Raw genomic sequence first — 14,916 nt, 5'->3', positions numbered from 1 at the left:
CTTGTTTAGCGCGGCTGTTGGAGATGCTCTAACTAGTGTAATAAACTACTCCCTCTGTCCCAAAATAATTGTCTCAACCTTAATACAAATTTATACTAAAGTTAATACAAAGTTGAGAGACTTACTTTGAGACGGATGGAGTATATAATAGACATCAAAAAGTAAAACAATACAATAGGATTACACCTTTTGAAACAACGCGAAGCGAATATAATGAAAACAATATTTTGATTGGACAGGTTATTCAAGAGCATCTAAAACAAGTGGAAAAGGCTGAGAAGGATGTTCGGGCGAAAATAATCCTTTTTGCGAGCACCAAAATTATAGAAGAAACAATATAAATTATGTACTGATACTATATGCAAAGTGAACCTGCATGATAAGATTCATGCATTTTTTTCATTAAACTTCTTTTTTCTGTTTCCTCTATACTCCTCCCAGTTTCCAGAATAATCGATCCAGCCTTCGAGAAACACCAGAACAATCCAATAAACCGTTCAACCTTAAAAAGAATAATAATCCGGAAAATATAAGTTGGTTCGCCGTCACGGATTGGATTGAAACGTCCCCTCAGAAAAAGAAAAAAAGATCGAGACGTAGTACGCGTGGTGATTCCTGTCATTGCCGCCGACCGCACGTCGACATTTGCGTCACGTCAACATTTGCGTCTATTTTGTTGAGCCCTGGCTAGTTCGAGTCGTCCACGCAAAGTCGTAGCTCCGGTAAACCAATCTCGCACGCCCTGAGCCGTCCGATCCAAATCCCACGCTCTCCCCCCCCCCCCCCCCCCCCCCCCCCCCATTCCCGTCCCGCCGTGGTCCTCCCCTCTGAGTCCAGCCCACCCACGCCCCACCGACCAGTCGACCGCCATCAATCCCTTCCAATCTCCACCTCCCCACCCCACCGCGGCGCTTCTCTCCTCGTCATGCAGACCTAGTGCTTGCTAAGGCCACCGCTACCGCTAGGTTTAAGCTTCTCCCTCCGTCTCCGCCACCATGGCCGTCGACGCCGCCACCGCCCCCTCCGAGCTGGGCAGCAGCATCCGCGGCGAGGGGGAGGTCGCGGCCAAGCCGCTCCCCTCCGCGGATGCACCGGCGGCGCAGGAGAGCCTCGAGGAGCTGGACCAGAGGTACGCTCCCTACGCGCGGCGGGACGCGTACGGGCCCATGGGCCGCGGCCCCCTGGGGGCGGCGGAGGCGGCGCGGACGGCCGTGGCCGCGGCCGTGCTCCTCCCGCTCCGGGTCGTGGCCGGCGTGCTCGTGCTCGTCGCCTACTACCTCGTGTGCCGCGTGTGCACGCTGTGGGTGGAGGAGGAGCGGGCGGGGGGCCAGGGGGAGGGCTACGCGCGGCTCCAGGGGTGGAGGCGGGCGTGGGTCGTGCGGTGCGGCCGCGCCCTCTCACGTGCCATGCTCTTCGTCTTTGGCTTCTACTGGATCCGCGAGCACGACCGCCGCTTCCCCGATGCCGAGGTAGCAATTGTAAACTACTAGTATTTTCTACTTCTGTATAAGGCGTAGTAGCCCAATGTGCCTATTTCCTGTTGCCTGCTTGCTTGCTTGATACCTCTGCAATGGTAGAACTGGATGCTGTGACAGTGACAGCTTGTAGTATGTGATGCCTAGTTTGTTCATGGTTGTGGTGCTTGTCTAGTCTGACGTAGTTGGAGATGCACATTTTGGGGGACGTCTCTGCTGCCTATCTGATGAGAATGAGAGCATGTCTTGTTGGGTCCTAGCAGGTAGATTGGTGTTTCCTTGTGGCTAACTTGAACCCCCCCGCTTCCTTGGACTGGATCAAAATGTTGTTCTAGCATATGCACTAGCTTAAATTTGGTCAGTGCATATGCCCATCCTGTCAGCCTAGCATGCCTTCATCAGCATACTTTGCGAATACTTGCTTGCTGCTGACACTCATGGCATGATGCATGTGGGTCATTCCTTCTGGTGCAAATGCTTCCACTATTAGAGAACTATTGTTCGTCACGGGGTTAAAATTGGTAGATCAAATAGTAGGATGCAACTATACTGTGTTGGACCTGTTCGTTATCTGAATTAGTATTCATTCATGGCTCTGTTCAAGTTCCTCTGTCATCTTCCAGTAAGCTAAAATAAGATCGTTCAAGATAAAGTGACACGTTTTCCTTTATCTCACTGTATCTCCGGACAGTTCTGTGCCAGCAGCCGTGGCGGGGTCGGCCACTCGGGCGAGGGCATAGCGGTTTTTGACGTTGTACAGCTCTTCCTTTTTTAGGTCTTGGTTTTCTTTTGATTTGTTGTGCTTTTCTTTTCTGTGTCAGGCCACTTGGCCTTATGTACTCTTGCACCTTCTTGATGTTTCTTCTAATACGAAATGGTGCATGTTCGAGAACAAAAAAGTGACACATTTTCCTTTTTAGTCACTATACTATGAATTGGAACTAATGTTTAGTGTTCGTTTTGAATTACGTATGAGATATTAAATTTGTTTCCTATTTAAGATGGATGCAGATTGTGAATGCTCGGGCTTTGTTCCATAATGCGGGCTTTGTTCCATAATGCTACACCTGTCTATATTCTCTTATAAAAATATATATAATGTTACATTGTTATGATGACTAATAATAGATGGCTAAGCATGGAGTATTTGTACATATAAGGTTAACAGTCTGTCAACAGTTTACCTAACCTTCTTTAATAATGGAATATTGCATGCCACTGCTTTTGTGTCTATCGTATATCCAACTGGACAGTTCATTTCTTTTAGGGCAAGGATCTGGGCCAGTCTGAATTATTGGAAAGACCAGGGGCAATTGTATCTAATCATGTATCATATGTGGATATTCTTTATCACATGTCATCCTCTCTTCCAAGTTTTGTTGCTAAGGTACTTCAGTTATGTATGTTCGATGTATTCACATGATTTCTTGAAAATCATGTCGTCGGAATATATTGATTTTGACATGCCTGTTTTGCACATGACTATCATCCTTGAAGAGATCAGTGGCCAGATTGCCCCTAGTTGGTCTCATAAGGTAATAACATTCTCTACTGTATTGAGTCTCTTGCTTTTCTACTTTTTGGTTAGAGCGACATTGTATTTTAGTGGATAGTATATGGCTAGACAGTTGCTTGTATTTTTTGTTAACTGAATTTACAACATGATTTCTGTTGTGATGCAGCAAATGCATTGGTTGTATTTTTGTTCAGCGAGAGTCTAAAACTTCGGATTTCAAAGGTGTTTCAGGTATATGACGATATCTGACCTTAAGTGATCATACTTAAGTTTTTCTTGCTTAAGTTATGGATTTATTTTCATCGTCGTGGTTCATGATTAGATTATGGCTTATGCTTTTCGTACTCGAAGAGTTACTATATTGACACAATGAATCTCCACAAACTGATGGGTGCCTGCACTCTACAAGTACATCTTATTCGTAATCATCATCGTGGTGACCTTCCAATATAGTCATGCCATTCTTGAACTGTTAGTTTAATTGACTTTTGTTTATACAGTTACTGTAGGCAGATTCACTTCCGTTTAGTTTCTTGTGGTCAGGATTGTTGAAACAACATACCCTATATCATTCTGTGTTGAATATATAGTTACTGTAGATAGATTCACCTTTGTTTGTACATAAATGACTTAGTTTTTTGTGGTCAGGATTTGTTGAAACAACGTACCTTACACCATTCTATTTTGCTTGTTGTTGCTTTCTAATCTATACCATACAGGTGCTGTAACTGAAAGAATCCAGCGAGCTCATCGACAAAAGAATTCTCCGATGATGTTACTCTTTCCTGGTTGGTGTATAATAATGCTGCTTTCTTTTGCCATTCAATCTGCATATGGACAGTAACTAAGTATTTTCTAGTTTATTGTTCTTCTCTGATGCATATTTGCATTGCTAGTGACCTGGTATATATTTCTTTTCTTGCGGAACACATTTTGTTCTTAGGAGTATATTTTTATTTGTTCACTATATCTTCTAATTACATCTATGATGTGACTAGTCTTATTTTAATCTCGTTTTCCTTTTTGCTGGGACTGCAATCAATCTTGATATAAGATCAAGATGTTGTATCTGTATTTGACTTGTAGTAGCTTTCCTGCTTGATGAATTTGGATTGTTAACTGCATTGGCTTTACGTATGTATACGGCTACGTGCTTCTTTTATAAAAAGACACTTCAATATTTCATGCTATATCTGTTCAAATTCAGTGCAATCTATTTTACTACTACCTCCGTACTTTGCAGTTCAATTTTGAACTGCAAAAACGTCTTACATTAGTTTACAGAGGGAGTACTTCTATATTTGTACAAACTAAAATTGTGAAATTACGTATTGTGGTCCAAGAGCACTTGGATTAAGTGTTTGTAAATCTGCCTCTGTTTTTATGTAGAGTCTTCGTTTATGCATCTTACTTACACTTGGTTATATTCCTAATTGTAGAGGGCACAACTACAAACGGGGATTATCTCCTTCCATTCAAGACAGGGGCCTTTCTCGCAAGAGCACCAGTACAACCTGTCATTTTAAGATACCCTTACAAGAGATTCAGTCCAGCATGGGACTCCATGGATGGGGTGAGTGTCTCACTGTCAATGGCAATCTGCACACATTTGTAGTTTTCAGTTCCAGATGCCTATAATGACCACATGTATGAACAAGAAAATGAAATGCTCTTTCTAGAATTGATGATGTCTTCACTAAAGTAACATTTCATCGATATCATTTTGTGTTGGTTTCATTAGTGCATATATTCTGGACGTTACATTGATGAACTTCCTGTCATTAGCTACCATTTTGCCCATGTATCCTTTATATCTTTTCACAATGGAATATACTGAGGTACACTTTTTGTTTTCTTAATTGATTTCCTCACCCTAAAGTCTAAAACAGTTTATATAGAAATTTCATAATTGACAGTTGATCTGAGAAAACTAGTAAGACTTGTGCACAATTCATTTGATAACAATGGATATAGCATGTTTTTTAATGTTTGTAAGGTGCATCCATAATGAGTTTGTTCTATGGTACTACCTCTATCTGGAATTAGTTGACGCTCAAACGGATGTATCTAAACGTATTTCAGTGCTAGATACATCCGTTTGAGCGTCAACTAATTCCAGATGGAGAGAGTACTTTTCTGAAGTTACCCCAACTGATTTTAGCAGTCATCCAAATAACCCCAGTTAATTAAATATACGAAAGAGCACTTCCATATATGAGCATATAGTATCCATTTAACATCGTTGAAACTTTCAGGCACGCCATGTATTTCTGCTCCTTTGTCAGTTTGTGAATTATCTAGAGGTTGTGCATTTGCCTGTGTACTATCCTTCTGAGCAAGAAAAAGATGATCCGAAGCTCTACGCAGATAATGTACGGAAATTAATGGCAGTGGAGGTATATATTCATCTTTCTTGTTAATCAATCAGTCTCAGAAATCATTTCTGTTAGATGTATACACCAAGTTATTAACTCTTCTTGACTTCCATGTTTCAGGGAAACTTGATTCTTTCAGATCTTGGGTTAGCGGAGAAGCGAGTGTACCATGCAGCCCTGAATGGTAATAATAGTCTGCCTCGTGCCTTACACAAGAAAGATGATTGAAATGTATTACCATTGGGATTAGTATACTGACAGTCTGAGTGTCTTGCTTGTAACAATAAATAAAAGTGGGTGTGTTACATGGCATCCATCCTCATGTTTGAGAGGAGCGTTGTGAATATTACCCCGATGTTTCACTGTAGAAAACAAGCAACTAACTGTTGTGGTACAGCGAATATGTCAGCAATAAATGTACACAACGGGCTTTCATACACCTCTTCCTATGGTCCATGTGAGCCTTTTAAACACTGCTTGTTCTGAAAACTGAATCGTCTATCTACTTGGTCGCCCCTGCAGGCTTATCATGTCGAAGTTAATTTGGATACCACTGCTGTTTATTTTCCTACATGTGCCTGAAAGCAGGAATCGAAGTTTTGTCACTAATCTTTCCCGTTAGGGGAGGACCCTTTGTAGATGACCATTGGCCACCCATTTTTTGCAGCAAGAATCAGGCAGGCATTTAATCCGGAAGGAGGTGAAACTTTAGGGATTAAGGCCTCACTTCGATCGAGTGTAAAATTTGTGTGCTGTATGATATTTAGCTCAAGTTTTAACTGAACAACAGGCAGCAGACAAAAATTACACCTAATCCAGACCGGGCCGGAGCAGCGATTTGGCTCCCGAGTTCATCTGCTCACTTTACACTCAACATCGAGAATTACAATCAGCATGGTAGAATTCTGTCAACATCTTCATGACCAAACCGCCGTACAAGCACTAGCATAATTGGCCACAAAGTGACTAGTAGACATGACGTGGAGTTTCTACACCAGAGCTCATATGTCTGGGTGTGAACAGTAATACAATAAATAAAATAGATAAGCATTTAAAAAATTCTAAATTTGTTGTGCATGCAAAATTTCATCATGCAATGACATTCGTGGAAGGCGTGGTAAAGAAAACAAAATTGATGTTATGAAAATGTTACTTTCAAACGCATTTTGGGGCTTTGAATTTTTTTTGCCACGACTTCGATCAATATGATTTTGTGTGATGAATTTTACATGCACAACAAACATTTCTTAAAGTATGTCACAAAAAAAGCAGAAGTTTTTGAAATTTTTTTCTATTTTATTTATTTTACTGTTTACACCAGGAGCATATGAGCTCAGGTGTAAAAAGGTACTTTCGTTTGACTATGCTTAACATGTGTTGTACAAGTTTGACGGGACTTTAGCAAAGTTTTAATTTCCTCCACCAAGGACGTGTGCACCGAGAGATTTTTGTCGATTTACTATCTCCAGGCAATGGACCTCAAGAAACTAAAAAGATGCCTTTCATAGGTACACATAACTCCGTTTCCAGGACTTTCCTATAAGAGAACAATTGCCGATACAAGGGGAAACAACCACACCACACCCATGTGATCCCGAAGAACCATACCAGCTCTTGCACTTCCATCTGCTGCGAGCGAACTGTCCATATTGAGCTTACACCAACTTGGAGAAAGAGGCACCCACCGAGGCATATTCATGGTTCTGGAGCCAGTAGCAGCCAATTTAGGACGGTTTTCGTCAAGCAATACATACTTTCCTTTTACGTGGAATCTTGTAAGTGGCAGTATTGAATCTAAGCTAAGGACTCCATGTAACTCATAAGAAATCGTCGGGAGTCATCATTCGGTGGGGGCTATTTGTGATGATCCACTTCATTCCGCACATGGCAACATCGTCACAACCCACAGGGTCATCAGCACCATTGCATTCTGAAAGATTTCCGATGGCGCTTAGAAGGACTTCCCTCCCCGTATTTTGGATACCTTCTAGTGCTGGAAGTTGATACACCTCGGCCATATAATTCCAACCTCGGCCATAGTCCATGGTGCACCACTCCCTCTCATCCATGCATGAGTGGGCCTTCGACCTCAAAAGATAATAATTGCTCCTTGACTTCATTGTCGGCTTTGTTAATTTATTTTGCTCTTTTCTTTGACTTGTTGACCATGACAATTTGCTTGGACTTCCTTTGATCGGCTTGAACTTTGTTTTCTATCTTGGAATTTTGTTGAACACCTTGGATCTTGTTGACTGACAAGGTATGACTAGGTGAGAACCTCAGGTAGAATTAGTTATTTATTATTTATTTCCTTATATCATGATAAATGTTTATTATTCATGCTATAATTGTATTAACCGGAAACATGATACATGTATGAATACATAGACAAACAGAGTGTCACTAGTATGCCTCTACTTGACTAGCTCGTTGACCAAAGATGGTTATGTTTCCTAGCCATAGACATGAGTTGTCATTTGATTAACGGGATCATATCATTAGGAGAATGATGTGATTGACTTGACCCATTCCGTTAGCTTAGCACACGATCGTTTAGTATTCTGCTATTACTTTCTTCATGACTTATACATGTTCCTATGACTATGAGATTATACAACTCCCGTTTACCGGAGGAACACTTTGTGTGCTACCAAACGTCACAACGTAACTGGGTGATTATAAAGGTGCTCTACAGGTGTCTCCGAAGGTACTTGTTGGGTTGGCGTATTTCGAGATTAGGATTTGTCACTCCGATTGTCGGAGAGGTATCTCTGGGTCCACTCGGTAATGCACATCACTTAAGCCTTGCAAGCATTGCAACTAATGAGTTAGTTGCGGGATGATGTATTACGGAACGAGTAAAGAGACTTGCCGGTAACGAGATTGAACTAGGTATTGAGATACCGACGATCGAATCTCGGGCAAGTAACATACCGATGACAAAGGGAACAACGTATGTTGTTATGTGGTTTGACCGATAAAGATCTTCGTAGAATATGTGGGAGCCAATATGAGCATCCAGGTTCCGCTATTGGTTATTGACCGGAGACGTGTCTCGGTCATGTCTACATAGTTCTCGAACCCGTAGGGTCCGCACGCTTAAAGGTCGATGACGGTTATATTATGAGTTTATGTGTTTTGATGTACCGAAGGTAGTTCGGAGTCCCGGATGAGATCGGGGACATGACGAGGAGTCTCGAAATGGCCGAGACATAAAAATCGATATATTGGACGACTATATTCGGACTTCAGAAAGGTTCCGAGTGATTCGAGTATTTATCGGAGTACCGGAGAGTTACGGGAATTCGCCGGGGAGAAGTATTGGGCCTTATTGGGCCATACGGGAATAGGGGAGAGAGGCCAAAAGGAAGGAGGCGCGCACCCCCCATCTGGTCCGAATTGGACAAGGGGTGCAGCCCCCTTTTCCTTCTCCCTCTCCCCCTCTTTCCTTCTCTTCTACTCCAACAAGGAAAGGAGGAGTCCTACTCCCGGTGGGAGTAGGACTCCCCCCTTGGCGTGCCCTCCTCCTTGGCCGGCCGCCTTCCCCCTTGCTCCTTTATATACGGGGGCAGGGGGGCACCCCATAGAGACAACAATTGATCGTTTGATCTTTTAGCCGTGCGCGATGCCCCCCTCCACCATAGTCCACCTCGATAATACTGTAGCGGTGCTTAGGCGAAGCCCTGCGTTGGTAGAACATCATCATCGTCACCACGCCGTCGTGCTGACGAAACTCTCCCTCAACACTCGGCTGGATCGGAGTTCGAGGGACGTCATTGGGCTGTACGTGTGCTGAACTCGAAGGTGCCGTGCGTTCCGTACTTGATCGGTCAGATCGTGAAGACGTACGACTATATCAACCGCGTTGTGCTAACGCTTCCGCTTTCAGTCTACGAGGGTACGTAGACAACACTCTCCCCTCTCGTTGCTATGCATCACCATGATCTTGCGTGTGCGTAGGATTTTTTTTGAAATTACTACGTTCCCCAACAATTTCTCCCTAACATGAGTGTTTCCTGCCAACCTATTTTCCTTATACGTGTGGTGCATTCTTAGAAAGCACAATTGTTAGCTACAGTTCTATATTAGCATGGCCAATGTGTTGTAGGCTCAACCTTATCGATTTTGTCACACTTATGGCTTACTTTTGTGGTAAACCATAGTTTACCTTAACTTAGTTATGGCAATGTTATCATATCCAATATTGCATGTTTGGTTTAAGCACCATCCCACAACTAAGCTACTCATATTGATTTCTTTATGTCAATACAACAGTTATTTTTTAACATTTCGCGCATCAGTGGAGTTAGCTTAGTCTATAAATAAGACAAAAACAGAGAAATATGAATGTCATGTCATCTGCCTTGAGAATGTCACTTGTCGCACTTGCAACATCAGTATAGATAATTTTGCATCATGAACGTATGTGCATATATGAAATGTTCAATCCTCAATTTGTGCGATGATGTTGATATGTTAAGATTACTTATGAATGAGAACTATTTCATGATGTTTGCATGTCATCTACTACTAGAATGTGTGGTTCCATGTTCATTTTTTTAAAATTTGAATTATGATATTTGAAATTGTGGATTTGAATATGGTTTAATTATATATATTTGAATTATTGTGGTGTGAAACATGGAGAAATATAAAATGTATATGGAGATTGAAGACAAAAGGTAGTTGGGGTTGAGAAATAGGGACTACGGTTGCTAGAGTTAGATCCACTATATTGGGGCTCGGGAGTTGGGACCAGCCCTAGAGGGCTATGTAGGGGCTACTGTTGGAGATGCACTAACAAAGTTGAATCCACAACTGCAGCAAACATTGGCCAAAGAATTATGTCTAGAACACATAATCACATGGATGAAAAGTGTGGCTAAGTTCACGAAACCTCGCCAAGAGGACAAGGTTCACTAAGACTGGCCTGTTTTTTTTAGGAAAACAAGAAGGAATGCCATACAAGATGATGGTTGATTAGAGGAGAACCAGTAGCGGAGCTTGACCAAGTTCTTTGGGGGGGGGGGCAAATAGAATATATGAGCTAGTGCGGGCAAACCCATAAAATTTCATCATCTATGCTCTCTCTCTAAAAAGAATATGCCTGCATGTGCCAATCCGGGGGGGGCACAGACCCCAGGCATGCACTAAGCTCCGCCATTGAGGACAACTGTGAAAAAGCCCAACAGTGAAAAAACTACTTTACAAGACTAGATCTCGAGCACCATCCATCAAACCAGCAACCCGATGTCGAGGGCATGATGGAAGCACCCATGGCCCCCAAGATCAAAGTCACAACCATCAACCCTTGAAATCAGCCTCCACCATGAAACACATCTTCTGCCGAGGGCATGGTGTGAAAATAACTCTTTAGTGACCCCTACAAGGAGAAACACGACGTCATGAGCGTCTCCATCACCGGTTTTGGCCCCTATTGGAGTAAGACTTTCACCCAGTACGCACCATCACCTCACCGATCCTAGGAATGAGCCGGAAGCATGGCAAGTTGTGCTTAAAATAAGCAACCCCTTAGCTACCATCCTAGTTGTCTTGTTGACCACTTATCGCGGGTGTAAAATGGCAGAGACAATGACTTAGTGTGATAACCTAACACATCTACAATTGGCATGACAAGTGAGGGACAATGACCAGGTGAGATATCGTCGGCGATCACACCTCATTGGCACCGCACCCCTAAGACATAAATACAACACAAAACCGACCCCATCGCATCGGGACTGAGATCCTCTAACTTAATTCACCTTCCTTTGCCATGGTTAACATGTGGGTCCCACAATAAGCTGGCCTATATGTCAACTACCCAAAGTTAGGGAACATAAAAAAATGACGGAAAAATGAATGAATCCAATTTCCATAGAATTGGTTCCTTTGGGGCGCCTAGAGAACATAAATTGTGTATATAGTAAAACACAAGAAAATTCCCCGTTCATGCACCTTTCGTGCAAATTTCAGAGAACAACGGGATTTCACATAATTTGGCGAAGTGTTTGTGCGTGAACGAGGGAAGAGGGGTCACAACTCTTGTTTTATGTTTGCACCCCTCTTCAGGACAGATTTCCAAGGTTGTTCTCTTTTTGCATGCGCAAGAATCTCTCAGTTATGGAAATGTTTCAGGCTGGAAATTTTCAACAGATGTTCTCTTTGCCTCTGTCTAAATTGGCTTTTCAAGAGCTAAATCAGCTCTCATCTATGATGGCAGATGTCACTTTTTATAATGGATGCAATGACATCTGGGCTTGGAGACATGGGAAGAGGTCCGAATATTCGGCCAAGAAATTTTATGATTTTGTGCACCAACCAGCTTTGGCCAATCCCATACTGAGTTGGGTCTGGAAGAGTTGTTGCACCATGACAATTAAAATGTTTGCCTGGCTAGACATTGGAAAATTAATGATGGGCCTGAGTGTGTTCTCTGCCTGACTGGAGCGCTTGAAGACAGGAACCACCTCTTCTTCCAATGCAACTTCAGTATGCGCATATGGAATTATCTTCAAGTCACCTGGCTAGATAGCAATGACATGGTGGAAATTGCTTTACATGCTAGGAAGGATTTCAATAAGCCATTCTTTTCAGAAGTGGTCTTCCTTGCATGGTGGAACATTTGGAAAGTTAGGAATGATAAGGCTTTTAGACACATCAGTCCTTCTTTCAGGTAGTGGAGGAATGGTTTCATACATGACATTACCCTCCTCTCCCACAGGATCAAGAGAAGATTTAAGGATGCTCTGCTAAAGTGGATTGACTTCTTACCTCCTTGATGAGACATCAGATGTATTTTCTTTTACTTTTAGATATAGCCCCTCTTTCTTTTCTTGCTTAGTTTAGTTTGCTTTGTATAGCTCTTTCTTTGTTTTTGTTCCTCTCCTTGAGGAACCTTTTGTATTCTTTGCTGGTGAGTTTTAATAAAATGCTGTGGGGTGTAAGCCCTGCAGTCTTCAAGGTAAAAAAACTCTTGTTTTATGTGCCCTTCACGTAGGAACAAGGAAATACACGCTCCCTTTACTCTACTCCACGCTGAAACCAATTCCTCTGTTGTGACCAGACTTTTGGATTTCGTCCGAAAAAAACAAGTCTCGTCCGAAATTCGTCCATCTCGTTTGGGCTTGGTATTATGTAACCAGGCCCAACAATTCGTCCACTTTTGAATGTTCAGCCTAGTCCAACATCAAAAATAGCCTACAAATATTCCCCACTAATATAAAAACTGCAATCGAGCCATCCCTAACCCTAAATTTCATTTCCCCCGTCTCCGCTCCTCTCTGTGGTTGCTGCAAGGAACGCGAGCCAAGGGAGGAGATGCAGCGACGCCTCCGCCCAGCCTCCTCCTCCTCCAGTCTCCACCTGCGTCCACCCTCCTCCCTGTTCCGCCCTTTCCCAGTGGAGGGTGAAGTCGCCGCCGTGATAGCACCCGTGCATGGGGCGACCCGGTCGACGGCTGCAACACCGTGGAGCGCAGCTACATGAGATCGAGGCTTCCTTGATGCACATGTCGTACTATACTCTTAATCCAATGTTTGAGTTGCTAATGATCTGCTGTACTTTTATGTTCTAGTTTATTTCAATGTTTTCACAAATTTTTGTCAAATTCATTCCAAACTTTAATTTTTGGTTTGTCATTTTCGTCCAAAATTTTCCAAAAGAAAATCTGAAAAACCAAATTTCCTTGCGGTGCTCAATCCCAGCGACAGAAAGGGACATGACACATAATTGTATTCCCCCTAAGGATAAAAAGATGGGGTTTATTCATATTGCTTGGATCTATCTTTCAACATCATGTCATCTTGCTTAAGGCATTACTCCGTTCTTGTCAACTTAATACACTAGATGCATGGTGGATAGCGGTCGATATGTAGAATAATAGTAGTAGATGCAGGCAAGAGTCGGTCTACTTGCCTCGGATGTGATGCCTATATTCACGATCATTGCCTTGGATATCGTCATAACTATGCACTTTTCTATCAATTGCTCAACAGTAGTTTGTTTACCCATTGTATCATTTTCTTTCAAGAGAGAAGCCTCTGCTGAACACTATGGCCCTGGGTCTATCTTTTATCATATTATTTTCAGATCTATAAAACTAAAAACACAAAAATACATTGCTGTAATTTATATACTTCTATTTTATTTTGCATTATCTTGTACATCTACCACTATCAGATCTCATCCTTGCAAGTAACCGTGAAGGGGTTGACACCCCTTTATCACGCTGGGTGCAATTATTTGTTTATTTGTGCAGGTACTACTATTGGAAATTTGTGTGTTCCTCCTACTGGATTGATACCTTGGTTATTAACTGAGGGAAATACTTATCTCTACTTTGCTGCATTACCCTTTCCACTTCAAGGAAAAAACCAACGCAAGCTCAAGAAGTACCAGCCTACTCAGATCACATATCTAAACCCGTTAGCATGTTGGGAGCTCGCAGAGACGAACAGTGATCCCGTCGCCCCGTATCGCGAACTTACGACAAGGGCCAGGCCCATCCCTGTCCTAGGGCGGTCTCTTCCTGCACGGTCGTGCCGCATCAATAAATCTCACGAGTACCCTTGGGGCCGGCCCGACTTATCAAGAGACTGTTGGGAACTCAGGTCCACCTCTACCGGGGTGGTACCACCTGTCCCTTAAGTCCCGCGGTAACAGTTAACGGGGTAACAGTTAAAGGTAACAGTGTGTCCTTACCATCAAGGTGAACTCAGAGGAATCACCCTCAATAGGTTCACACCTGAGGTAAAATGTCAAGGTGAACTTGGAGGAATCACCCTTGATGGGTTCATGCTTGAGGTGCTGCACGACAGAGTCATCATTGGGAGTGATCAGCGAGGAATAACCCTCGGTAAACCACACCTGATGTGCTACACTACAGAGATATCATCGTAAGTGGGATACGAGGCATCACACCCTCGGCACTCGATGGTAGCTCTGAAGAGTCGTACAACTAAGAGGGGTGCTGGTGTGTGTTCGATCTCTACACCTCGATCACATGGATCATATCGCCGGCAGTAGAGCATGGCAACAAGCACAAGGGTGTGGGGCCTCTGATAGATCACTAACCAATATATACTAAGCATCTAGGACAAGAGGTAATGTATCAACAGCTGTTGGGAATCGTTGCATGGAAAACAAAAAAAAATCTACGCGCAAGCAATGATCTATCCATGGAGATGCATAGCAACGAGGGGGAGAGTGTGTTTACGTACCCTTGTAGACCGTAAGCGGAAGCGTTTCACAACGCGGTTGATGTAGTCGGACTTTCTTCGTGCTCCAACCGATCTAGTACCGAACACACGGCACCTCCACGTTCTGCACACGTTCAGCTCGGGGACGTCCTACGCCTTCTTGATACAGCAAGACGGCGAGGTAGTAGATGAGTTACGATAGCACGACGGCGTGGTGGCGTTGATGGTGATGTGATCTCCGCAGGGCTTCGCCTAAACACTATGAAAATATGACCGAGGGAGTAAACGATGGACGGGGGCGCCGCACACGGCTGAGACAATGTTGTCCTTGTGTGGCGCCCCCTCCCCAC

General features: G+C 43.2%; 1 protein-coding gene across 1 annotated transcript; it reads left to right on the top strand.

Moving 5' to 3' along the window:
* Positions 1 to 699: 699 nt before the first annotated feature.
* Positions 700 to 5,803, top strand: LOC109735877 (lysophospholipid acyltransferase LPEAT1). Its single transcript, XM_020295077.4, has 8 exons — positions 700 to 1,469; positions 2,743 to 2,862; positions 2,973 to 3,010; positions 3,158 to 3,222; positions 3,711 to 3,779; positions 4,431 to 4,564; positions 5,247 to 5,387; positions 5,487 to 5,803. The coding sequence occupies exons 1-8, from the start codon at positions 996 to 998 to the stop codon at positions 5,592 to 5,594; spliced, it is 1,149 nt and encodes a 382-aa protein (XP_020150666.1). The 5' UTR covers positions 700 to 995; the 3' UTR covers positions 5,595 to 5,803.
* Positions 5,804 to 14,916: the final 9,113 nt, after the last annotated feature.

The sequence above is a fragment of the Aegilops tauschii genome, chromosome 1 (genome assembly GCF_002575655.3).
Source record: "Aegilops tauschii subsp. strangulata cultivar AL8/78 chromosome 1, Aet v6.0, whole genome shotgun sequence".
In the NCBI taxonomy this organism is placed as follows: domain Eukaryota; kingdom Viridiplantae; phylum Streptophyta; class Magnoliopsida; order Poales; family Poaceae; genus Aegilops; species Aegilops tauschii.
Note: the sequence above shows the minus strand (reverse complement) of the source record. Positions and strands in the feature narration are given on the sequence as shown.

Excerpts from the sequence above, each read along its gene's own strand:
- LOC109735877 (XM_020295077.4), top strand. The coding sequence starts at position 996 with ATGGCCGTCGACGCCGCCACCGCCCCCTCCGAGCTGGGCAGCAGCATC. Across the intron at positions 2,863-2,972 it reads TTCCAAGTTTTGTTGCTAAG|AGATCAGTGGCCAGATTGCC; the intron begins GTACTTCAGTTA and ends TCATCCTTGAAG. Across the intron at positions 3,780-4,430 it reads GATGATGTTACTCTTTCCTG|AGGGCACAACTACAAACGGG; the intron begins GTTGGTGTATAA and ends TCCTAATTGTAG.